This window comes from Drosophila miranda, chromosome 2, assembly GCF_003369915.1.
Source record: "Drosophila miranda strain MSH22 chromosome 2, D.miranda_PacBio2.1, whole genome shotgun sequence".
In the NCBI taxonomy this organism is placed as follows: Eukaryota; Metazoa; Arthropoda; class Insecta; order Diptera; family Drosophilidae; genus Drosophila; species Drosophila miranda.
This window is the reverse complement of record NC_046675.1, coordinates 10,507,283-10,530,397: the sequence shown is the minus strand read 5'-3', so window position 1 is coordinate 10,530,397 and position 23,115 is coordinate 10,507,283. Positions and strand designations below refer to the sequence as shown.

Here is a 23,115-nt window from a genome sequence, read left to right as displayed (position 1 = left end):
TTGTTTGCTTTTTGTTAGTTTTCTTATTACTTTATGTTCATTTCTTCTCTTTTCCCATTTTGTTTCGTATATTTTATTTATCTCTTGCTTGTTTTTATGTGTCCTCGCGCATCGTCTATGCACATGTGTTCTGCATTTTGTTTTGTATTTGTTGCAGTTCAATCAATCAATCAAACAAAACCAACAACTTGGAAGGATATATGTATCTGTATCTGTATCTGTACTCCCCAGCTATATTATAGGGGTGCAAATGTGTCTGGGGTGTGGTGTGGGAGTTGGAGGGGAAACGATACGATCGGTTGGTGGCTCCAGGGAAAACGAAACCGTTTGCGGCGAGAGTTGCTTGTGGATTCTTAGTTGAAATTATGCATTTGTTTAAACACTAAAATAAATAAATGTAGTACAGTACGCACACGCACATGGCAGATACGATTATTAACAAATAACTTTATTACTTCTGGCGATCAAGGACGAAACGTCAGTCAGTGTCTGGGGATATGGTTTTTTTTTTTGTTTTTTTTCCGGATGTGGGTGAATCAGGATCGGGACCGAGGCTGAGGCTGGGGCTGGGGCTAGGGCTGTGACTCCGGTATGTGCCGCCTCCCTCTACATTCGTTTAATACAAATTATGTTTTATGCTATATTTAATATGAAGAAACTTACATGGAAAACGTAAGAAGACTATTTTATTTGTATTTTTATTGTTATTTGTTGTTTGTTTGTTTGTTTGTTGGTTTGTTTCCCCCCACTTTTATAATTTACGTTCTATTTGTAATCATTATAATTAGTTACTTATTCTTGCTTACAATGATGTGTGTTTGCGTGTGTGTGTGTGTGTGGTTCGATAATGGTTCAAAAGTAACGCAACAATTGATTAATTACACAGTCAGACAACGCTCCTTCTTTCCTTCTACACGGATTCCAACAAAAGCGAGAGATTGTTTCTAGACAATTCCATCTTTCAATCTGCACGAAACCATCCTCAATTTCTAGTCTTACTGTAACTGCAACTGTTACTGTTACTGTCGCGAGTGGTGCAAGAACAATTATCGTCTAATTATCGATATAGAGGCATACTAAATTATATACAAGGCTCATTGGGTCGAGAGTGGGCTGTTGGATGTGATACTAACTGAATGTATTAACAGAAATTGTCAAGCTGGCCTGGCCGGAGGGGGGGGGGGGGGGGGGGGGGGGGGGGGGGGGGAACTCTTGCTGGTATTTACAAAACAATTGCACGCTGTAAGCGTATAGTCTTAATCGGAATATATATATATATAAATGTATAGATTTAATTTCTCTGCTTTGCTTTGGGAATTAACACTTTTTTACAATTATATGTGCATATTTTTACTCTGCTTGAAAACATTACAGCGCTGTCTACAAGATCTTTATTACATCGTACTACAATTCAGTGAGATAAGCCTCAGCCTCTGGGGGAGGCTGGACCTTGCCCCAATGATTTGTTTACTGAAAGTGTCGTTGTTGGGTAGACAGCGCTTTAATATACAAAAATATAAAACTGCGATTCGCAGGCAGACCAGACCTGTCCGATAGATAGGTTAGATGATAATGGAAATCAACTCTTAAAATATAACTACGATATAGGAAAAATACTATAGGGCAATTGTCTTTAAAATACCACAAAAAATATTATCCAAATATTGCACAAAATTTTAGATTTCTCCACAACATTCCTGCCACCAGCCAACTTCACAGGATCTGTTAAAGGATCTGTTCTATTCTAGCCACTCATTATTCATTATCCTTCTTCTTCCCTCTCTTCCTGCGTTGCGCGCACATGTGTTTGTGTGTGTGTGTACGTGTGTGTTGCAAGTGTCTCTGTTTTACTACTAAATACATGTTTATTTTGGTTTCTTCGTTAATGCTTTTCCAACTTTTTTCAAACAAAACGCACACAACAGAGCACGTAGCACATTTCTGTAGGATGCCTCTGATCGCTGATCGGTGATCGGCTATGTGCGGCTGGACACACATACATAGTTAATTGTATTTTCATATGCATATATATTTGAATATATATGTATATACATATTCATATCTATATATATATAGATATATATATGCTTGTTTCGTTATTAATTTAGTAAAGTAAGATTTATAATTTCTTGTTTTACTTTTAGGTGTTCGCTTTCCTTTAAAATAAATTTTTATGCTAAAATTTAACTTTATGTTTTCTTGTTCGATCTTACATCGTACCGCTATCTCCCGTCTCCCGTCCGCTAGCTGTCTGCGGTCTACTGTGCCTGTAGTTGCTGCAAAATGCATTACCAAGCTGGCTGACCACCGATAATCGAAGTCCTTCTGGTCGGCTCCTCCTTCCCCACGTTCCGTTCGTTGGTGTTGGTGTTGGTATTGGTTTGTGTGTGTGTGTTAGTGTGGGTGTGTAAGTGTGGGTTATGTGTGTACTAATTTATAATTGATGCCGCCCTGCTGCTCCGCATCTGTCAACTATGCCAGACGCGCGCGCTTTTGTGCTTGTGGCCCATCAGAGTCGTCCTCGTCCTCGTCGTCATCATCCTCCCCGGAGTCGCTCTCATAATCGACCAGGCCCTGTAAGCATCGAAAAGGAGATGTTACAATATCCATAGTTTTTTTTAAGTCTATTTGGTTTTACCTTCTTGGTCGTCGACTTGTCCGTTTCGCTGCTCGCAGAGTCCGTGCTGTCGTCGATGCTGGACGCTACCAAATCCTTCTCCGTCACAGTCTGGCCGAGAAGTCCATCGAGCTCGCTTGTGGTGCCGGGAGTCGGCTGTGAGTCGGCGGGCTCAATGTCGGGATCGGCCACAGTTGGTGCTGGAGCCAGATTGGGGGCAGCCGATGTAGCTGCCGCTGTCACGGACGCTGCGATCGCGATCGTTAAAAACTGACTGGCCACCACCTGAGCTACTGTCGCCGAATCGCAATGAGAAGCAGCTGCCGACGTACTCGGCAGTGACGATGAGGACGAGGACGATGACGCCGAAGATGACGTGGACGCTTCAAGCGATGATGATGATGACGACGATGATGATGATGAAGAGGCGTTTTCTGTGGGCGACGGCGAAAGCACCAACTCTTGATTCTGCGGCGTCTCCACACCGCTCAGCTGCTGGTGCAGTTCTGCGATCTCAGGCTGTGTCTGCTGTTGCTGGAATGGGTTCTGCTGCTGCTGTTGTTGCTGCTGCTGCTGCTGTTGCTGCTGCTGCTGTTGGTGATGCTGCAGTGCAATGTTGGCAGCCGCGGCCAGATGTACTGTAGCCTGGGCCTGCTCATCGACAATGCCCGCCTCTGGGCTGCTGCTTCCACTGGCCACGGGAGCAACTGCTGCCGATACAGATGTGGCAGTGGCAGTGGCTGTTGCTGTGGCAGTGGCAGTGGCTGTCGCTGTGGAATTCAGATTACCCAGTAAACCGCTGTGGGGTGACGTACTGTGCGGCGGAGAAGACTTCTGCTGCGGTGATTGGTTTTGCGGGCCGTTCTTTTCGCTGACGGCTGAAAAATTGCATTATGGATGGGGACATTTAATACCCAGGAGTATCTCCAGAGTGGGCAGGACGACTTACATTTGATGACATTGTTGTATGTATCGATTTCTTCAGTGAAATCATCCTCTTCATTGAACCACATCTCTTCCTCCTCTTCCATTTGACGCTGATCCCGACGAAACCGTCCACCACTGCGTATGATCGGCAGGCCACTAAATCGATTACACACCAAACAGAAAATGAGTTAAACCATTTACGAAGAGTGAAAACAAGGCAAACACCTACCCATCTGTACGGTTTTCCATCTTGTCGCGATCCTTGAGCCGATCCTGGTACTGATCGTAGCGATTCTTTAAATATTTGAATGTCTGCACATATTCGATTTCATCAAATATCTTGCTAAAGTTCTCCACGAAATAAACGCACAATGTGCGGATATCCTCGAGTTTTATAAACTCAAACAACTCCAGGATGGCCGACTCCAACAGATTGTAGCGGCCATTGTTACGAATAAAGGCATCCACAACCGGCGCAAATAGATTGCACTTGACAATGTGTCTGTTAAAGGAAGAAGGCATAAATGGTTGCACTAGCTCTAACATATATCCTCTGCCATTTATTACCTGTTGTAGAACTCATCTTTGAGTGCAATTATCTTGCGCAGCAGTCGCAGGGCGCCGAGTACAAGGAACGTGTGTGAGCTCTTCATCAGCACCAGAATTTTCTTGAGGAGATCCTTTTGCAATAAGAAATTCTTAATGTGGTAGCTATGATGCTCAACGCAGAACGACAGTATGTCCAAAACAATGCCAAGCAGCTGTGCAGTCTGATAATCTTCGTTTTGCGGACGGTCACCCAGCGTGTTCACAATCAGCGGAGCTATGGAGCACAGATCGAAGGAGATCGGAGAGTTGTTATCCCGGAAATCACAATCGAATATTGTATGTTCTTACCAACTAAAGTCTGAACACTGTATTTGTAGAAGAAATTGAGAAAATCCCCCTTCTCGGTGAGCATGTTCTCCGGCTCCAGCAGGATCTTAACGATCCCCATCAACTGCACCGCAATCCCCAGCTCCGGCTCCGAGTCGTTCAACATTTGTTCGATGGCAATGTTCAGTAGCATACGCTCCTATATATACATATAAAAGAATTGCATTACTCTATGGGGAAACCACTCGTTTATTGGTGGAAACTTACGCCCTCCGGCCGATTGACCTGATTCAGAGTGTAGTTGCGCACAACCAGCGGCGAGAACTCCACAATTGCCGTGAGTATGTCGATGGAGGCCGACTTGGTTTTCTTTTCGTTCATGACCAGCGTCAGTTCTAGCGCCTGCAATATGCCCAGGCAGGTGAGCGTCTTGTAGAACGAGTCCTTGCCCTGGGGCTGCAAGTTTTGGGCAAAGTTGCAGAACTCCTTCAAAAATAGGACCGTGTCGCGGCGCTTTGTGTCGCCAGTGGTTGGATCCGTGAGCACTGCAAAAAGGTCGAGCAGGAACCGCTCGTCGTCCTGGATCATTGTGACAATCTCCACCTTGTTGAAGAATATAAAGCTGGAGAGCGTGTTCAGCATGTTGTCCTCGACGAAAACCGACGGCGTGGGTAGAATGATGTCCTGTATGTACTGCACACGAAACGTCTGATGGATTTTGGCTAGCAAATCCGGGTTTTTGATGGGAACAGCCTCACGGAACTTTGCCCAATTCTTCAAGTACTGGCGATGCTTCTTCGGCTGGGCCACACTGGGATCGTACTCGAGGCACCCGACCACATCGAAGATGGTGTCATCGGCGAACATAATCTCGAACAGGGCATTCTTGTTCAGCAAGAAGATGTTCTTGAATATTTCGAACAGATGATGCAGCCCCTCGGTGTTATCGAGATCCTCGCACACATGGAACAGATTCAGAAGCTTCTTAATGTAGTTCTCCGATTCCAGGGCCATCGACAGCTTCTCCTTGCGCAACGGCGTGGATAGACAGCTCTGGATTGTCTCCGATATGTCCTCGAGCCGTGACAGCTCGCACGGAGGCAACTCGATGGGTGGTGCAGTGTCCGACATGTCTTCGAAGCGTTCGTCCTCCGACTCCTCCACAATATCCTGTGTAATCTCCACCGAAGGATCCTTGCCCTGGACCTGCAGCAGTTAATGGAAGAGCGAAGAACGTATGACAAATGCCATCGACATTGCAGGAGGAGCAGATCCAGCAGGAGCACATTTACTGGTACTAACCTGACATATCTTCTCCCAAATCTCGTCACAACCAGCTTTTTCCTGAAAGCTCAGAGCCAGATCAAAATTATCGCCTTCGGACCAGACAATCAACGTGTCCTGCTGTTTTTGGTATGCGGTATCGGGTTGTATTTTGCTCTCCAACAGCAGCGATCCATCCGATTCGGCGCGCACCAGTAGTGAAATACCTGCAAGATCGTTTGGGAGGAAAACGGCACTTAGCTTAGCCCATGGCCCGATAGAACACAATGTAAGCTATATACTTACCTTTCAATCGGTCGACGTATGTCGAGGAGACATGCCCCGTGCCACGATCGTCCCACTGCCGCTCCGCATTCAGTGCGTACAACTTGACGCGTCGGCGGGTATCCGTAGTCATGATTAGGCCTTGGGTTTGGTTTTCGGTTTTGGGGTTCTCGTTCGTAGCTTTAGGATTCAATGTGCTTTTTTCTGTGCTTTTCTTTTACGCGTTCTGTGGCTTGGAACCACAATTTCTGGGGCTAGACTAGGCTACGCTACTAGGCTAAATTAAATTATGATTTTGAATTTAAAATTCAAAGGATTCGGCTAATCTCTATGCTTGACTTGTACATCCATGTTATGCTGATAGTTCAGCGCCGGTTGGAGGGGGGTCCTGTTCCGGTCCGGTTGTACACAATGCCACGCTGGAAAGAAATTTAAATGCGGATTATTAAGATTTCAAAAAAAAAAAAACAAAGAAGAAGATCCCCATTCAATACGCTGCACTTGACAAGTCGCACAGCGGTGACGTCATTCTGTTGCTTCTGTTGCACGAATCGTTGAATTTTTGCCACATTGTAAATGGAATCTCGCAGAAAATTCAAAAATGTATGAATGAAATGTGAAAGCTGCTGCAGCACCTCTATGGTGTCGTCGTGTCTGCGTGCCTGGCCATGTATATATCGGTGTATGGGTGCATTCAAAGAGAGAAAGAGAGAGAGAGAGAGAGAGAGAGAAGCCCACACCGAAACGAGAAATGCCAAAAAACCAAAAGAAAATTTACTTTTGCCCGGTCTGTTTACAAACATTAAAACAATTTTCATTAGATCTCTCCACGCCAGCAGCAAAACTCTCCACAACACAATCTTCGCTCTTTCCCGGCAGCATACTGTGTGTGGGGCCAGCAGCGAGACCAAACACGCGCGCGACGAAAACAAACAGCGGCGAGAGTGCGAGTGAGAGAGCGGGTAAGTGGGTGGCATGGCATCCACCCAGTATTAGACTATCGTACAGACACGGCGAAAATCAATGAGAGCCAGTGTATAAAAATACTGTGTGTAAACAGAACAAAAAACGAACGCAAGCTACGTCATCGATGGGGTAGTGTGCGTGTGTGTGACCGTTGTGGATACCACATACATATTTGCGTCACCCTAGATCACTACTCATCGATATCAAACCTTAACCGAGGCGACAGGCGCACTTCCCCCCTCTTCAAGGTTGAGTGATGAAAATATATGCGTGTTGCGCCGCTCTAACTCGGTTTGCACGGCGATTACGATGGGGAGATACGAAACGGTTTACGGTACACGGTATACGATTTATATGGAATACCCGCTACATATTATATGTATGCAGATGTTCCAACGAAGCGGCATAGGCCAATTCCGTGCTGATAAGACGAGCACCGGGGTCTAGCGAGCGGCTGGCGAAGTTGTACCAAAACAAACGCAGCAAGGCAATTCAAAACAAATGCTGAGAGAGAGGTTTACGCAATCAGCTGCACACAAAAAAGATATGTTTTGGGCCAGTGGGGTTATTAATAAACGGCAGTTGGACTATTTGAATGGCTGCCAAAAATGAGGCGGCTCGCGAGCCTGGAGTCATTGATAAAAGAGTGAGAAATGGCCAGAATGACAACTCTGCTAAGCTTTATAGCCCAGCAACAAAGAGAACATGGAGATAAGTGAGGGGAACTCGAACACACACACACGCACACATGAACACACAAAAGCTGCAATTGGCTGTGTATGCGTTTGAAGAAAGCAAGAAGAGGAAATAAGAGAAGAAAAGAAAAGGTAAGCATAAAAACGAAAGGATGCAGAACACCATTTGGGGGAGCGCGTCTGTTTCTTTCGATTCCGCTTTGTGCCAGCGAATTCTGGCTTTGCGGGTTCGCTCCGGACAATGAATGGCACAGTGCGGAAAAGGGCATGGCGGGGAGAGAATGGGGAGAAGAAGCCTGTTTAACGGCAGCAGTTACGAGCGCGTCGTATCTTGTTTTTGCATGCATGGCAATGTGTGCAGAATACGCGCGCGCTCCTGCTCCACACATTCGCAAATGCGCGTGTGTGTGTCTGTTCCTGTATGCACATTTTGGGGTGGTATTGGGACGGGGACGGGTCGTGGCAAGAATTCGAAAATTCAGAAATAAATACTACCCCGATGTCCCATTCTGGCCCAAATGCAATGTCAGCAAATTTCAATTTTTTTTTATTTTTAATTTCTGTATTTTCATATGCGATACACACACAAACTCTCACTCAATCACGCACACACAACACACACACATGCACCGTCTAGCAAGTACATCGGTTTTTTGCCGTCTCTTTTGCGGTTCATTCAATGATTGCGAATTATTGCGAATGACAGGCACAAAACAGAATCGCAAACATTGCAGCGTATTCAGCGAAGAAGAAGCGAGAGGTACAAGAAAAAAATGCCGTCTTCCCCCAAATCAACACACGGACACACACCCACCCACAAATTGTTGTGACACATGCAATTCTTGTCAACGGATTGAGTTTTGATTTGACGCTGCAGCGCATTTTAAATGTATACCGTTGCCCCGATCCCCGATATTAGCAAATTTTGAATTTAATTGAAACGCACACGAAAACGTAAGAAAAACATTGGGTACACACCACAAGCGCACACAAACACAGCCAAGCCAAAAACTCACCTCAATTCAACACACTACAGAGCGAAACTCAACACACGGCGACGTCGTTTGCGTTGTTGCATAAATTTGGACAAAATAATAGCAAAGAAATTACCTCCAAATTTGCAATACCCCAGACAGCGGCAAGCCGGGAAACCGAAGTAGGGATTTGGTAGGATTTTTTCCAATTTTGCTGTCAGGCAAGGCCGCAATCATACGCGGTGTACGTGAACGAATCATGTACACACACACACACTCGAAAATACACTCGCATTCAATCACACACACATGGGCAGAGACACGCTCAGACAACACAGAAGCCGCAAGGGTAATATTGGATCTTTTACCAAAAAGTTTTACACTCACGCTGCAATTTCTTGTTTCTGCCTTTGTTTTTGGTGTCTGCGCTTGTTCGCATTCGTTTAGCTTTGATAAAATTTACGCTTGCGCATATTTATTATTTACCACGCGCTTTCTAATAATTTATCTTTCGGATAATTATGATTTTACAATTTTCCGCGGAACGACGCTCGAGCGTTGGCTGACCCGACCACGACAAATTTGTGGGGGGGAATATGGGAATTGCTTAAAGACACTCTGGCTATTTGCGCGTCTTGGAATGATGTTTAAAACCGAATTGAAGCACAATTGTGCTCTTGCCTTTAACGTGATTTCTTCGCGTCCACAATTTTATGAAATTTTTCACTTGAATCAACGAATTCATCAATCTCTTTTGCTACCATCATTTACTCGCTGCGAAATTGGCGTGGAAAAAGAGGTATGGACAACATGCAACATGGCCCGGAAAATGCAACGAGTGCAGGGTAGAACACACCCCTTTGCCTAACATACCTTGGCATACAAATCGGCATTTTGGCGTCAAGGTATATTGTTCGTCATAACACGCCGAGGTGAGGTTCGTACAAGCGTTGCAATATGCCGTGACTGTTTTTGGCTGTTGTCCATACCCCTTTTCTATAGGTCGACTCATTTATTCGTTGCAGAAGAGAGCAGCAGTGTGACCGTCAGCCCCTCAGAAATATCGTAAATATATATAAACACCAAATGGAACCGGAATTGACGAGAAAGCGATTCTACAGCCAGGGTGCGAAATATGCCGGCTCTACAGAAGAGGATCTGGAAGTGTGCATCAAAAACTATGGAGGGGACGTGGTGCGAATAGAGCTGGTGAACCGCCAGCATGGGGCCCAGTTTCAAAGGCAGCTGCATCGGTTTCTGCTGCTGCTCTGCGTGTCGACCGTCTATTTTGTCTGCGTTTGGTGTCTTGGGGACATAATTAGCTTTTGGCAGCCTCGCATCCTGTCACCCATTCTCATTATTACAACTCTTGGGATTGCAATCATTCGCAGCGCCTTGAGTCTGGTTAAAACGGAGAAACTATTCTACAGTTGGGATATGGCCCTGCAAACAGAGACGGTGCGATCCTTCGGCCGGGAGTCGGTCTTTTGTGTTCAGCGCGGACACATCCACGACATAGTTCTCAATGAAGTGATTGAAAACGTACGCCAATCATTGTTCAGATTATTTTTAATTCTAATTGACATTTACATTGTAGTTGGATGTGAAGTATATGTTAATATTGCGAACTAGAGGCAGCATGTTCAAGAAACGACCTATAATACCACTGTTCCATGTGAGTCTTGCGCTTCCATTCCTTTTTCTCAGCAGTATGTGTATATTTTCGTTTTGCTATTGCAGACCCAGTCGCCCTCGTTCGAGTGCTTGCAGCATATTTATAAAATCCTGCATCGGTACTGGCTGAATAGCGATAAGGATCGGTCGGAGCACGCTTACAACAAGGACGAACCCATCAGTGTGGCCTGGCAGAGTTCCTCCAATTTGTTCAACTGATGATTATGATGTTTATTAAAGAGAGTCTGTTAGTTACAAGTGTTCTTACCTCTAGCATGGTCGTGTATTCCTCCGGCTCGGTAGGAATTGGATCCAGTTGGGGTATATTGAGCTCAACATCCATTATTTTGATCTCGCCGTTTAGCTAAAAGTGAACGAGTTACTTATTTAAAGAGCCATAGTGAGAGCGTTGCGGAAACCTACCAAATTGCGGAGATCTGCAGTATACAACTTCTTCATGATTTTGCGATACAGGTCCAGATAACAGGCGGTGCTAGTATTCCAATCATCTTGCACTTTCCGCAAGTTGAGTACTTGTTGCAGGGATAGATCTGCAAGTATTCAGCTATAATTGCTGCTTAAATTGTTTTATTTATTGATGCTCACCCATGGCGTCTCGAATCGGCGTCTTTTGTTTTGAAAATTAGCCAGCAGTGTGACCGCGGACTTATCGATAAAATATACCGTCCGACCCTCAGAAATATACCGAAACATACCGATATACCGTAAATATACCGTCGGCTCATTTTGGACCCAAAAAAATACCGTAAACGGTCACCCTGCTCGAATCGGCGTCTTTTGTTTTGAAAATTAGCCAGGGCTAATTCGTGCATTTTGTATCGATATGTGCCTATCGGGGAACTGCCACAACTAGCGATATGTCACCTCCAGGTGATTTCGAAACTGACGTCTGTATATTTACGGTATATTTTTAAAATGAGACGGTATATTTTGGTATATTTCTGAGGGTCGGACGGTATATTTTAGGTGTTTTCGAAACTGGAAACTGACGTAATTTGGCAGAAAGAACAACGTATTTTTGTTTATGTGCACTCCCCCCGCCCCACCCAGCAACGAGAGTAGGATCCCACCTACCTCGATGTCTGTTGCCCGCGTCCAGCACACGAAATTGGTAACTGCCACAGCCTGTTACCCCATCCGAATCTGTATCCACAGCCTGCAATGTGAATCAACTGCTGTTGATTCGTCCACAACGTCAAATTAAAGTAAGTTCCGCCAAAAATAGCCAAAACAGGCGTGGCCGCACCCACATATGGGCATTGCGTAGCGCCTGTTTTGGGTTTCGGCTTTTAGGTGCTAATCACGTATTCATTTCCAGCTCTTTCCTGATTGTAAACACTAACAACGGCCTTTAGAATGAACCGCTCGGAACCCATACCCATTCGACGAGAGCGGTCCTTCGACAGCGTGATGAACAGGCTGTTTCGAACGCGGTCCCAGAACCATGAAAGCTTTCGCGCGGCAATGTACAACTTCCTCTTCCTAGTGGGCGTGTGCGCTTTTGTGGCTGTGTGCTTCATCCTGGGACCCTTTGTGCGCCCGCTGCTGTGGGCCTTCCTCATGGGCGCCGTACTCTTTCCGTTCAAGCGCAGGCTGGCGGAGAGCGTTCACAGCTGGTTTCAGCGGATGGAGGAGCGAGATTCCAATGTGCTGGTATCGATTTTTCTGTCCCCCGTGGAGGCGACGGAGCACTGCGGCCGCTTGCTAATTGGATGGCTGTGCGAGCACTGGCAACTTCTGCTGGCAGGCTGTGGTGTGGCAACCTGCATCAAGCTGCTGGTCCTGTACGCACCAAAGGGCTTCATATACGCGATCTGGCATTGGCTTTCCTTCTCGCACGGTCTGTTCGTGCGGATCATTGGCTTTCTGAATGTCTTTGTGGTAGATTCTAGTTCTAGTTTTCTGCAGCAGCTGCTATACCTTTCTATGTTCCAGATTATCGCCCTAGTGCTGGTCTACCTCACTTGTGTGCATTTCTTCTGGAGTGCAGAAAACAGCACTCGCTTTGTTGTCGCCGGTCAGTCCATGTGGATAGCGATAGCCGGGTACTTGAGCAGCTTCCTGGGCGCCCTCCAAGTGCCCGTCTTCCTGCTGGTGATGGCCTACGTCACCGCCTCCACGGCCTACCATCTGAAGGGAAGCGAGGGATCTGGCTCGTATCTGCATCGTCTCAAGATGTTGTTCGACAAGAACGACTTCGAGCGATCGTTGAGTAATTTCAGTCTCTGTGGAAAAACGAGCAGCGACCGGCCGGATGTGCTGCAGTCGGATGTGGAGGATATTTCTCTCAGCGATACAGTTGACTCCACGGATACGTTTGACGTGAAGCCCACTGATATGTCTGAGGGCCAACAGAGCGGTACGATGTTGAAGCTGCTCCTCTACGCCTGCCTGGCCAATGTGCTATACCGAAACATTTGGATGGTCATCCTGGCAGCCGTGCCGGTGCTGCTTCACCTCATATACAAATTCGGAGCGTACACGGGCATCACCGACTTTGTCTGTGGCAAGATCAACGAATTGTACTTGGGATTGCGGGTATGTGCTCTGAAAACATGCAATAATAATCTCTAATGTTATTGTATAACTGCAGGCCTGGGCCATTGAACATCACTCGGCTGTACTGCCGCTATGCCTGCCGGGGGTTCTGGAACTCAACTACAGGATCCACACTATTGTGCGGGATTCTTTGAAGTCTTCTGTAGAGTCGGTCACCTCCATACTCATGATCATTGCCATGCTGTTCTGCATAATCATTCTGAGCGTGTTCTTTTGCGTCAACATTTATTCGGAGACCATAGAAGTTGCCTACCTGACAAAAGATCTAATTAACAAGACGATCACAGACCGTCCTGAGCTAATTGATATTTTGCCGGCCAATATGCAGGCGTCCATTGATGATGCGCTCGACAATGCGCACCATTATGGTCGCCGTAAGATAGAAACCTACATTGACGATTGGCTTGCAGATGCCGATAAGGTGCATGCCGCCAAGCTCAAGGATCAGATACTCGACGTGTGGGACAGGCTCATCCAGTATTGGGTGGATTTCAATAAGAGGGGCACCTCGTACGGGCCGCGGGTGCCCACGGATGCACTGAAGAGCACTTTTGGCGAAATTGTTGATAATCCAGGTAAGCGCCCATATCCCCACTTCTCTTTCCGCGTTCCTGTCTTTATTTTTCCCACGTAACAATTTAACAGATTTGTCATTATGTTATTCTTTACTTAACCTAACTACTTACCTAACCTAACCTAACCCTTTCCGTAACGTTCGTCTGCGTCTCTATGAAATAACAACTCATTCTATGTTCCATCCGCTAACCTACGGACATTTATTTAACAAAAGGACATTTTAAAGAGCTAGTTTTAGTGGCGAAACAGGGTATCATTGGCTGGGCGCAAAGCAACACGCAAACTATCCTGGAGGTGGCCGAGTCCCTGTGGCACATAATTCGCACGAATCTGTCGATGATTATGGGAGTGACTGGCGAGATTCTGTCGCTGGTGTTGTCTGGAGGCCAAGCCTGCATCGAGTTTATTCTAGATATGGTAAGTGAACCGAATGCTTAATAGATCTTGAGACACCTTTAATCATGCTGTCTTCTTGCAGATTGTCTTCTTCACCGCTTTGTTCTACCTCCTCTCCAGCAGCAAGGAAAAGTATGCGCCGCTTCAGATAACAAAGTACCTTGGCTACTCCTCCTCTGGCTCTAAGATCGCCGATAGCATGGAGAACTCCATTACTGTAGTTCTAGTCTCAATGTTCAAGTGTTCCATATTCACCGGGCTGTTCACGTGGCTGGTCCACACGGTGTTTGGGGCCAGAATTGTGTTCTTGCCCTCTGCCTTGGCAGCAATTCTGGCAGCGGCACCATTCCTGGGGAGCTACTGGTGTGCTGTGCCCGCTTTTCTGGAACTCTGGCTGGCTCAGGACTGCTTCTATACGGGACTGCTATTGTTCCTGCTGCAGTTCTTTGTTCCCTCTACATTCGAGACGGCCATCTATGCCGATCTGAAGGGGTGAGTGGCTCACCCAACGTGAAAACAGCTGTTTATTGAATGATTTTATTCTGATTTTGAGCAGAGGTGGACATCCGTATCTCAATGGTCTGGCCATAGCAGGGGGCATGTACTGGATCGGTTGGCAGGGGGCCATATTGGGTCCCCTCATGTTGTGTTTCTTCATTGGCATTTTCGAGGTGGCCGCCTTGGCCATGCGCTCAAATCAGGATCCCCCCAGGTACTTTTTGATTTTTGGTTTTTTTCATGAAATTTAAACTTTGTGAATATTGTGCGGCGGAAGAACTTAAGTGAGTGGCAATCTCTTTTGCAATCTCTTTTGGCTTTTGTTTGCTTGGACAACCGAAAAGTGTATTTTCTCCGGACTAATGCCATCTTCTTGGTGCTGTATTTCAGGCGCAGCTCAGAGGAGGAAATGCGGACCACGTGAGTTGGCATGGAACAGCAACGAACTACGAATTTCATTCTAATACTCGAACTACAAAAAACTTAACTAACAAACGCTGTGGCCAAAGGCTTGACAATCAAATTGAGATTGGCCCAATATGATACCACTCAGGATGGCACGATCCATTTAGGACAGTTTTATTCTTCTGCTTTTTCAATTATTTCGTTTCGTTTTTGATTCCGTCTTAACAGTCCCCTTACCATATAAGCAACTTATTTATTAATTTCATACAATATGTACCTCGAATCGAACTTGTTCTGTATATAGTAAGAAAAGTCTTTGAAGCGCCTTGTTACCATTTCCGTAGCTGATTATGTATCGATTTATTGCTCGCTACTAATTGCTTACAGTAACCATGTGATTTGTTTAAGCTTTCAACAAACCAATTTGTTGCAAAAATAAATTCCTTTGTGTACTAACAATAAATCCGCCAAGCCCTAACTAATCTCAGAGGTCGTTTCCCCCAGCTCAAGCGAAACGAACACTATCCGAACGATCATAAACGAGGAAAAGCCCAAGCCAGAGTTGGCGGCGTCTGGCGGAAAACCTGTTGAGCTGAAAATCATAACCAAAACTTTTCAGCTGCTGCCGAGCCCAAAGAAAACCAGTTAAGAATATAATATATATTTGTGTGTGCTACTATTTATGCAGAACCGGTAACAGTGAGAAGAGAAATATATGAATATATAATATATGTGGTGCATGTGCATGTGTAGAGCATTCTTTAGACTTTCTTTATTTAGTGTACTGGTTCTTAAACGTGAATTCTGGATGTCTCTCCACGCTGAAAAGAAGCAATATGGGTTAGTAATCAGGTCATGAAAGAATTTTCTACTGTCGTACCCATGGAAGAAGGCAAAGTCACACACGCGAATGTTCTTGTCCAGGGCAAGCAGCTTGGCCACCTCCTCGTCGCTCAGCTTAAAGTCAAACACATCTAGATTTTGCTTCAAGCGAGCTGGATTCGTGCTCTTGGGAATGGCGCAGAGCCCTGTGTCGATGATCCAGCGCAAAAGAACCTGAGCCGGGGACTTGCCATGTGCAGCCGCAATCTCCTTGACCTCGGGTATGTCCATTAGATCGGGCAAATCGCGTACAATTCCAGCACCTGCATTGAAGGCGGCAATACCCTTGGAGCCCAAGGGAGAGTATGCTGTAACGGAAACGTTCTCGGCCTTGCAGAAGTCCACCAGGTCACGCTGCTGCAGGTACACATGGTGCTCGATCTGATTGTTGGCTGGGCGGATCTTGCAGTTGTTTAGCAGACGTGCCACCTGATCCTTGCTGAAATTCGAGACTCCAATAGATTTGGCCAGGCCCTTCTCCACCAGCTTTTCCATTTCCACCCAGATGGCAGCATGATTTGTGGTCGGATCAACCTCAAGCAGACCCTCTGCATCGACCTTGAAGCTACCATCCTCGTTGATGTTCAGGGTGAAGGGAGTATGAATAAGGTACAGGTCCACATAGTCCAGCTGCAGATCGGCCAGCGACTTCTTAATGGTCGGCTCCACTTCGTGCGGGCGATTGGCTATCAAGGAAAGCGTCTATTGAAAAGTCTAAATGTGCATTAATTATATTATAATCACTTACAAATGGGAGGCAGCTTGGTCACAATGAACAGCTCCTCACGCTTGATCTTGCCAGCATCCAGCCAGCGCTTAAGAACCCGCCCAATGGCCGGTTCGTTGCCATAAACTGGCGCCGTGTCGATATGGCGATAGCCCGCCTCCAGGGCAGCATCAATGGCCGTCTCGATTTCCTCATCGGAGGCCTACAATTGGCAATTGAGTGGTGTGACGAAATTGTGGTTAAGTGGTTTTAACGATAAGACTTAATCTATGATTCAAGTATATTGTTTGGACTCTCTAGTATGTTCCAAGTAGTGTTTGCCCATTTGGGACTTTTGTTTGGTTTACTCTTCACAATGTTCAGAGAAAGTCGATTCCCAACGGCTATAAATGACGCTCTATTGTGCATGAGAAACCGGTCTGCATCATTAAGCACAAAGCACGAAGAGATTCTATCTGCCTCCCTGGGGGGAAGTGCATCCGACGACTTGATCGTGTCGAAAAAGTGGAGGTGGGTGACGTGTCGGATTCTTCTTCGTCTTTCCTTAGTTATAGGAACAATTATCTGAAAAGTTAAGCAGCTAATTCTATAATTATTAATAATCAATAATCAATTACCTGCCATGTTCCGACGCCAAGTAAAGGCATTTTTTGCCCATTGTTGAAGGTCAAATACTTGTCGCCAGCCATCTTTAAGTGAATATTTAATGATTTCTTAACTGGAGAAGCTTAGTAATCGTATAGATCCGAACGAGCCGCTTCACAACCTGTCGCTTCGACGTTTGGATAACAACAAAACAATCTCTAAACTTTACAAAAATGGTTTAATGGTCACGTTGCCGGCATCTACACTGGTACACGACCCCCAAAAGCTGGAGCATGTGGGATTATGCACATTTTAAAATACGGTCTGACTAGTTGGAGGCTCTAATGATCGAAAGATGACTCGCTTAGCTGCATGTAATGCTGTTCGGTTTATTGTGGTCGTTGCTAAGGGTACACGGACTTAGTATTTACAGACTTATTCTGAACTTGTCACAGAAATGGAGCCAATTACAGTTAGAAGCCAACGGAACATTCATTTAATTCGTTTAAAATTTGAATTTTGTTCATGCGCGAAAAATACGTTCCCACTGAAATAGTATGTACATGGTAACTACATGGTAGCTACACATTTGCTACATATCAACACCATAGAATATTATCAATTTCTCGTCTTGTTTACAAGATCTCATAATTGGCGGTGATCAAAGCTAGAGTTCTCCTGTCTTGTGGACTGCTGTAATCCACAAGACTTTGAAGGTGCGGAGTATATTTTTCCGTGGAGCTCAAATTGTAACTGCGCACAAGATCACAAAAACACAAACAACAGTACTGAAGACATCTAAGATCAGATGGCAGCAGCACAAAGGAATGGTGGAGGAGCTAGAGATGCAGCAGGTGGTTCGGGCGGACCAGGCTTCCGGCGGTGGAAACAACACCCCACCACCTGTGCCATCGAACAATTCTGGCCCGCCGGCACCGGCGCCGATACCACAGGCCAGTAATGCGCCAGGTGGGGGAGGCCCGACGCATGGAATTGATGGCCAGCGGGCTAGAGCCGCGAAACTAGCCGCTTCTGCGGCAGAAGTGTTCGCCATCATTCAGCGTATGTTTCTTGATCCAATACCGAAACCCGCCCCTGTTGGATGCGCCTGCATGCCATGCGGAACAGAGGTCGTGAGGTGCAAACTAGAGGAGGACTTCAACAAGTACAGTCCCGTCATGTGGGCCGACCCTTTGCTGATAACGGCAATTACCATCGACGCCGATGAACAGACGATTGACTGGCTTCCTGCTATTGGCGTTGACGTCAACAACTCGGTTTTCATGTCACTCCCAGACTTGACCTTTTCGGCACTGGGTACACAGCTGAAGGCGATAGTTGACTCTGACATCTCCCAGACTGGTGCAAAACGGGCCATGATACCAATACCCGGACTGAAAGACCAGACCAGAAGTCGGTCGCCACTGTTATGCATGTCGGGGATGTTGAGTCGATCCCGCTATTGGATGAGGCCGTCAGGCTCCTTCTGTATCAGGCTCTGACCATGGAGCCATCCCAGCAGGTGTACGTTTCATCGGCAGTGAACGAAATCAGCCTGAACACATACGTTCCACGTGATGGAAGCGAGCTGAAGTGGACTCCTGCACTGTCATCATCGGATAACCTGCAAATCGGGACAGCATCCGAGACGAGCACCTTGTACTTCAGAACAATCGACGAGTACGCGGCACTGGTCTCCGGCAATGCCACAGACAGCGTCATGATTAAGACGAAAGCGAAAACCGATGTTGACATCGCCAATGTGGTCTTTGTTCCAGTCAAGTCAGCATGGCGTGGTCAGGCGTGGTTACTCCCGTACATTATGAGCTTCACAACCACAGCATGGTGGAATCACGCCGTCCGCGTTGTGGCAAGTTACACAGTGCTTGGAGACCAGAAGACTGATGGCAAATTGATGAAGATGGCTTTCATACCAAAGGCAGACACGGTGTACATACCAGGTAACTACGAACGCATCTGTCTGGTGGTTGTCGATTCCACAGCAGTGACTTTTCCATCAGCCCAAAACTTTGCCGTGTGTAAAGGTTTGGCTGCATCCCGATCAGGGGAGTTCGACTTCGCCAAGAAGTTGTATGCTGCCATTGGACGCGTAACGGACGCTAGCATCAGACCGATGAGTCCAACGGACGTCGTGCAGGCGCTCAACCGCATGATCGAGTTTATGTGCACGAGGGCCGAGTTTCGGGTGATGCAGGTGAAGGCTTCCATTCTAGCAACATCCAAGATGAATGGTGTCGGCGTTCACCCATCCCCTGACAAACCACCGAAACAGGGTGACAGGCAAAGAGACCATGTGCGTGGTCTGGCCGAGTTCAACTCAAAGGATGGTATCATGGTTGGAGACTTCTCAGCGACGGATCTGGCTGACATGGAGAGCGAGTCACGCCTGAGCCACATCAAGGCGTACCAGTCATGGCGGACTGACCCACTTGGGTACATGGCGTACGGGCAGGTCAACTGTAAAAAAGACACCGCACACTATCCCGCGATGTGGAAGTACACATCGAGTTGCATCCAATACCAATTGACGGAGAGCACAGAAAACCTGAGGATCCTTAGGCTGTGTGGCGTGTACACCCAGGACCCCGAAAGTGACAGACACGTGTTACAAAAGCCTGTCGATGTGTACAACACAGCGCTGTCGTATGGAGCGCTGATGCTGGGGTTGACCAACTGGGCAGCAATGGAGCTTGGGGTGACTGTCTAGATGGCGATGCTTACCTGATGACTACCTGAGTCTTTGGCCGCTGCTCACTAATGGCTTTGTGATTGAGACTTCGGAGCACACTGACAGACTAGTCGACGAAGTGGACTGGCAACACCGTTGGGGATGGCTGATGAATCAGTGGAAAGATGCGGCAGACGTAAACTCAGCCTGGCTAGACACACACTACAGCTGGAATGTCCCATGGTGGTACGTCGCTGCAGTCGCGGATAAATTCGGGCACAACTTCACCTGTGCCACGGACCCTGACGGTGAGCTGATCATGGATGAGGACTACTCGCTTTCGGACAACATGTTGGGTTGGCTAATTGAACCAGCTAAAAGCACCCAATTCGATCTGAGTTTGCTGACATCATCCAGCCAGTACGAGATGAGGGTCAGAAAAAGCAAGCCAGCGTACTTCGACATACTGACGCCAACGAGTAACGGCAAGGCGGAGGCGTACCACATGTTGTCTTGGAATCCGTATTTTCTCCAGGACACCAAGAAGTTGCAGTACCGTACCAGATCAGCGGTATCCAAGCCAGACTACAACGGCATAGTGGAGCTGAACATCGTGGTATTTCCAAGCGCCAGAATCGGAAAAATGAAGACGTGCCCACGGGCGTTCGTGTCCTCAGAAAACCGTATCGATGGTTCTGACCCCAACACGTATCCGTTCGTCACAGGCGGACTTAAATTGCCGGACCCATGGCTCGACTGGTTGATGAAGGGTGGTGTAGCCGTTATACCAAGGCTGCTGGTGGGCGATTACATCGGAGCGATAAACGGTGGGTTATCTGTAATAATGGACGCGCTCAACGACTGGAGATCCTCATCGAGATTCGGTGGGGATTCCTTTCGTGAATCCCTTTCGGGATTCTCGCTCACTGGCCCACTAGTTGTTTCGTTTACTTCCAGTCATACCTGAAAACAGCAAAGGGCAAACAGAAGAAACAGCTGAGTCTACGTTACGGTCAGCTAGTATTATCACTCCGAGACTCAGCACGTATAAAGACAATGTGCGAGAACATAACATCAGCGTTCACTCTAATCTTGGACGCACTGAATCGAGCGGCACCAGCAAGGAAGTGTTCAGCACTGCCGCCGGGGACAGAGAGGTTGATGATCAGACACGTCCATGCGGACAGTAACATTACCAACCATCCTGTCGGAGGTGTGACCATTTGTGTGCCGGAAATACACAAGTACGTTCAGATAAAGAGGTTAATTAAGAACACACCAGACATACTCATATCACCAGACTTATCCATAAAACCGAACTTTGATCAAGCGCGTCTAACGTCCTTGTTACGTTGCAGATCGGTGTACTCGAAGACACATCCACACAGCACGTTCGACAACCCGATGTCGTGTTACCTTCAGGTTCTGGAAGAGGTCATCCCTGATAGTGACCACCCCACCCTGATACTTTACCGATGGATAATGTCGCAGACCTATGCAATAGTATAGGGTATGGACATTTGTATACCCTATTTCCCTTAAATTCTGTTAAAATTCCTATATATATATCCCGATCTGGATACATATTCTCTTTATCCGAAGGAATACTTTATAACATTTAGATATCCTTGGAGTCTGAGATGCCATGAATCGAACCCATCCCGAAGAGAGCAAGCCCGAACATACCCATCATATACTGAAACTCACTTTCGACATCAAAATATACTGAAAAGTATACAAGCGGTATAAACGGTCACTCTCTCTCGACAACGTTTTTTAAACTGTTTCGCGTTTTTTGTAAGTTTTTAAACAATTATGGGACAAAGTCAACATTAAATATTATCATTACACAGAATTATTAATAAGAAAGTGGGTGTCAAACATTTATTAGCCTAGAAAGACTAACAATCGGACGAATCAACAGGTGGTTGAGATTCGAGAGTTCCACACGTGCCGCAGAACGTGTGGACTCTGTTTAGTTTTTTTTCAATTAAATTCAATTAGTTGGAAAGATGATTCGCAAAGTGCCTCTAATTGTAATACTTGGTTCGACTGGAACTGGCAAGACAAAGCTCTCTCTGGAACTGGCCGAGCGCTTTGGGGGCGAGATAATAAGCGCAGATTCAATGCAGGTCTACACAAACTTGGATATTGCCACGGCCAAAGCAACGAAGGAGGAGCAAGCACGTGCGAGGCATCATCTGTTGGATGTGGCGACACCGGCTGAGCCTTTTACGGTAACCCATTTTCGCAATGCCGCCCTACCGATCATCGAGCGGCTGCTGGCCAAATCCACGCCGCCCATTGTCGTGGGCGGCACCAATTATTACATTGAGTCCCTGCTTTGGGACATCTTGGTGAACACGCAGGATGGGGATAGCAACAAGAGCCCGACGGCGGAACAGTTGGCAGATGACGCGATGTCCGCAATGACAACGGCCGCACTGCATCAGCATCTGGCCAGCATCGATGCCAGTAGCGCCAATCGCATCCACCCCAACAACAGACGCAAGATTCTGCGCGCCATTGAAGTGTACCAGGGCACCGGACAGACCCTGACGGAAAAGCTAGCGGAGCAGCGCCAAAGGCCAGGAGGAAACCGTCTGGGCGGCCCCCTACGCTATCCCCACACAATCCTTCTGTGGCTCCGATGCCAACAGGACGTGCTTAATGAACGGCTCGATGGCCGGGTGGATGGAATGCTGGAGCAAGGACTGCTGAGGGAGCTGCGCCGATTTTACGATACGTACAAGGGCGTCACTGTGCAGGCCTATACCTTGGGGGTGCTGCAAACTATTGGCTACAAGGAGTTTGTGCCGTATCTAATCAAGCACAACGAGCAGCAGGATGAAAAGATTGAAGAGTATCTAAAGACGCATGGCTACATATTGCCCAGCAAAGAAGAGCTCAAGGAGGACGGTCTGCCCGATGGCATCGATCTACTGCGTACCTGCTGCGATGAGCTCAAGTTGGTCACGCGCCGCTATTCGAAGAAGCAAATCAAGTGGATCAACAATCGATTTCTAGGCAGCAAGGACCGCCAGGTGCCCGATCTCTACGAGCTGGACACCAGCGATGTCAGCGCCTGGCAAGAGAGGGTCTATCAACGAGCCGAGTCCATAGTCGACAGCTATCGCAGTGACCAACTTTGCGAGATTGAGCCAATGGCCAAGCGTGTGCATCCCGGGGCCGATCTCAACGAGGAGACGAGCAACTTTTGTGCCACCTGCGAGCGGCACTTTGTCGGCGAGTATCAGTGGGGGTTGCATTTGAAGTCCAACAAGCACAAGCGTAGGCGGGAGGCAAAGCGCAGAAAGGAGAAGGAGCAGGAGCAGGAAAGGGAGAGGGAGCAGTCGAAAGCTGATAAGGAATTGTAAACGAAACCCGACCCCGGAGACACGGCATGGCAATAAAGGCGTCTACGTGAATTTGAGAGATATGTTTTGTTTTTTATTGAAATGATCTGCTGATGCAAGCGGTTTGGATGCGAATTTGATAAC

At 47.0% G+C, this 23,115-nt stretch overlaps 7 protein-coding genes across 13 annotated transcripts; 4 read left to right on the top strand and 3 right to left on the bottom strand.

Annotated features, from left to right (window-relative positions):
* Nucleotides 1-427: 427 nt before the first annotated feature.
* Nucleotides 428-9,378, bottom strand: LOC108154715 (serine/threonine-protein phosphatase 4 regulatory subunit 3). 2 transcript variants are annotated; one of them, XM_017285066.2, is made up of 10 exons: nt 8,991-9,378; nt 5,990-6,387; nt 5,723-5,910; nt 4,688-5,626; nt 4,442-4,619; nt 4,112-4,367; nt 3,774-4,046; nt 3,567-3,700; nt 2,639-3,495; nt 428-2,574 (listed from the first exon to the last, which is right to left on the bottom strand). In XM_017285066.2, the coding sequence occupies exons 2-10, from the start codon at nt 6,099-6,101 to the stop codon at nt 2,473-2,475; spliced, it is 3,039 nt and encodes a 1,012-aa protein (XP_017140555.1). In that variant the 5' UTR covers nt 6,102-6,387; nt 8,991-9,378; the 3' UTR covers nt 428-2,472. The 2 variants fall into 2 exon arrangements, with proteins under 2 accessions (XP_017140555.1, XP_033244496.1); XM_033388605.1 differs by lacking the exon at nt 8,991-9,378 and adding an exon at nt 8,740-8,964 and having other exon boundaries at nt 5,723-5,920; nt 5,991-6,387.
* Nucleotides 9,379-9,628: 250 nt separating this feature from the next.
* On the top strand, nt 9,629-10,544 carry LOC108154725. Its single transcript, XM_033388613.1, has 3 exons — nt 9,629-10,145; nt 10,201-10,278; nt 10,344-10,544. The coding sequence occupies exons 1-3, from the start codon at nt 9,690-9,692 to the stop codon at nt 10,494-10,496; spliced, it is 687 nt and encodes a 228-aa protein (XP_033244504.1). The 5' UTR covers nt 9,629-9,689; the 3' UTR covers nt 10,497-10,544.
* Nucleotides 10,543-10,992, bottom strand: LOC108154726 (the record flags this gene model as incomplete). The annotated part of the gene is made up of 3 exons (XM_033390270.1): nt 10,884-10,992; nt 10,701-10,828; nt 10,543-10,641 (listed from the first exon to the last, which is right to left on the bottom strand). Coding segments are annotated over exons 1-3 (231 nt in total), but the record flags the coding sequence as incomplete, so codon positions are not given.
* Nucleotides 10,993-11,265: 273 nt separating this feature from the next.
* LOC108154717 (transmembrane protein 245) lies at nt 11,266-15,463 on the top strand. Of its 5 annotated transcripts, none has more exons than XM_017285072.2 (9): nt 11,266-11,503; nt 11,617-12,179; nt 12,234-12,836; nt 12,892-13,432; nt 13,672-13,850; nt 13,912-14,321; nt 14,386-14,541; nt 14,718-14,747; nt 15,237-15,463. In XM_017285072.2, exons 2-9 carry the CDS (start codon nt 11,655-11,657, stop codon nt 15,379-15,381), a joined length of 2,589 nt encoding a protein of 862 aa, XP_017140561.1. In that variant the 5' UTR covers nt 11,266-11,503; nt 11,617-11,654; the 3' UTR covers nt 15,382-15,463. The 5 variants fall into 5 exon arrangements, with proteins under 5 accessions (XP_017140561.1, XP_017140560.1, XP_017140559.1 ...); XM_017285071.2 differs by having other exon boundaries at nt 13,660-13,850; XM_017285070.2 differs by having other exon boundaries at nt 13,648-13,850.
* Nucleotides 15,392-17,195, bottom strand: LOC108154723 (aldo-keto reductase family 1 member A1). Its single transcript, XM_017285085.2, has 4 exons — nt 16,959-17,195; nt 16,363-16,543; nt 15,613-16,300; nt 15,392-15,553 (listed from the first exon to the last, which is right to left on the bottom strand). The coding sequence occupies exons 1-4, from the start codon at nt 17,028-17,030 to the stop codon at nt 15,505-15,507; spliced, it is 990 nt and encodes a 329-aa protein (XP_017140574.1). The 5' UTR covers nt 17,031-17,195; the 3' UTR covers nt 15,392-15,504.
* Nucleotides 17,196-19,323: 2,128 nt separating this feature from the next.
* LOC108154724 lies at nt 19,324-21,412 on the top strand. 2 transcript variants are annotated; one of them, XR_001774998.1, is made up of 3 exons: nt 19,324-20,442; nt 20,573-20,859; nt 20,974-21,412. XR_001774998.1 is itself a non-coding variant. In XM_017285086.1 (2 exons), exons 1-2 carry the CDS (start codon nt 19,785-19,787, stop codon nt 20,803-20,805), a joined length of 891 nt encoding a protein of 296 aa, XP_017140575.1. In that variant the 5' UTR covers nt 19,324-19,784; the 3' UTR covers nt 20,806-21,412. The 2 variants fall into 2 exon arrangements, 1 of the variants encoding a protein (XP_017140575.1); XM_017285086.1 differs by having other exon boundaries at nt 20,573-21,412.
* A 7-nt stretch (nt 21,413-21,419) lies between these two features.
* On the top strand, nt 21,420-23,054 carry LOC108154722 (tRNA dimethylallyltransferase). The gene has a single exon (XM_017285084.2). It carries the CDS (start codon nt 21,628-21,630, stop codon nt 22,990-22,992), a length of 1,365 nt encoding a protein of 454 aa, XP_017140573.1. The 5' UTR covers nt 21,420-21,627; the 3' UTR covers nt 22,993-23,054.
* The last annotated feature ends 61 nt before the right edge of the window (nt 23,055-23,115 follow it).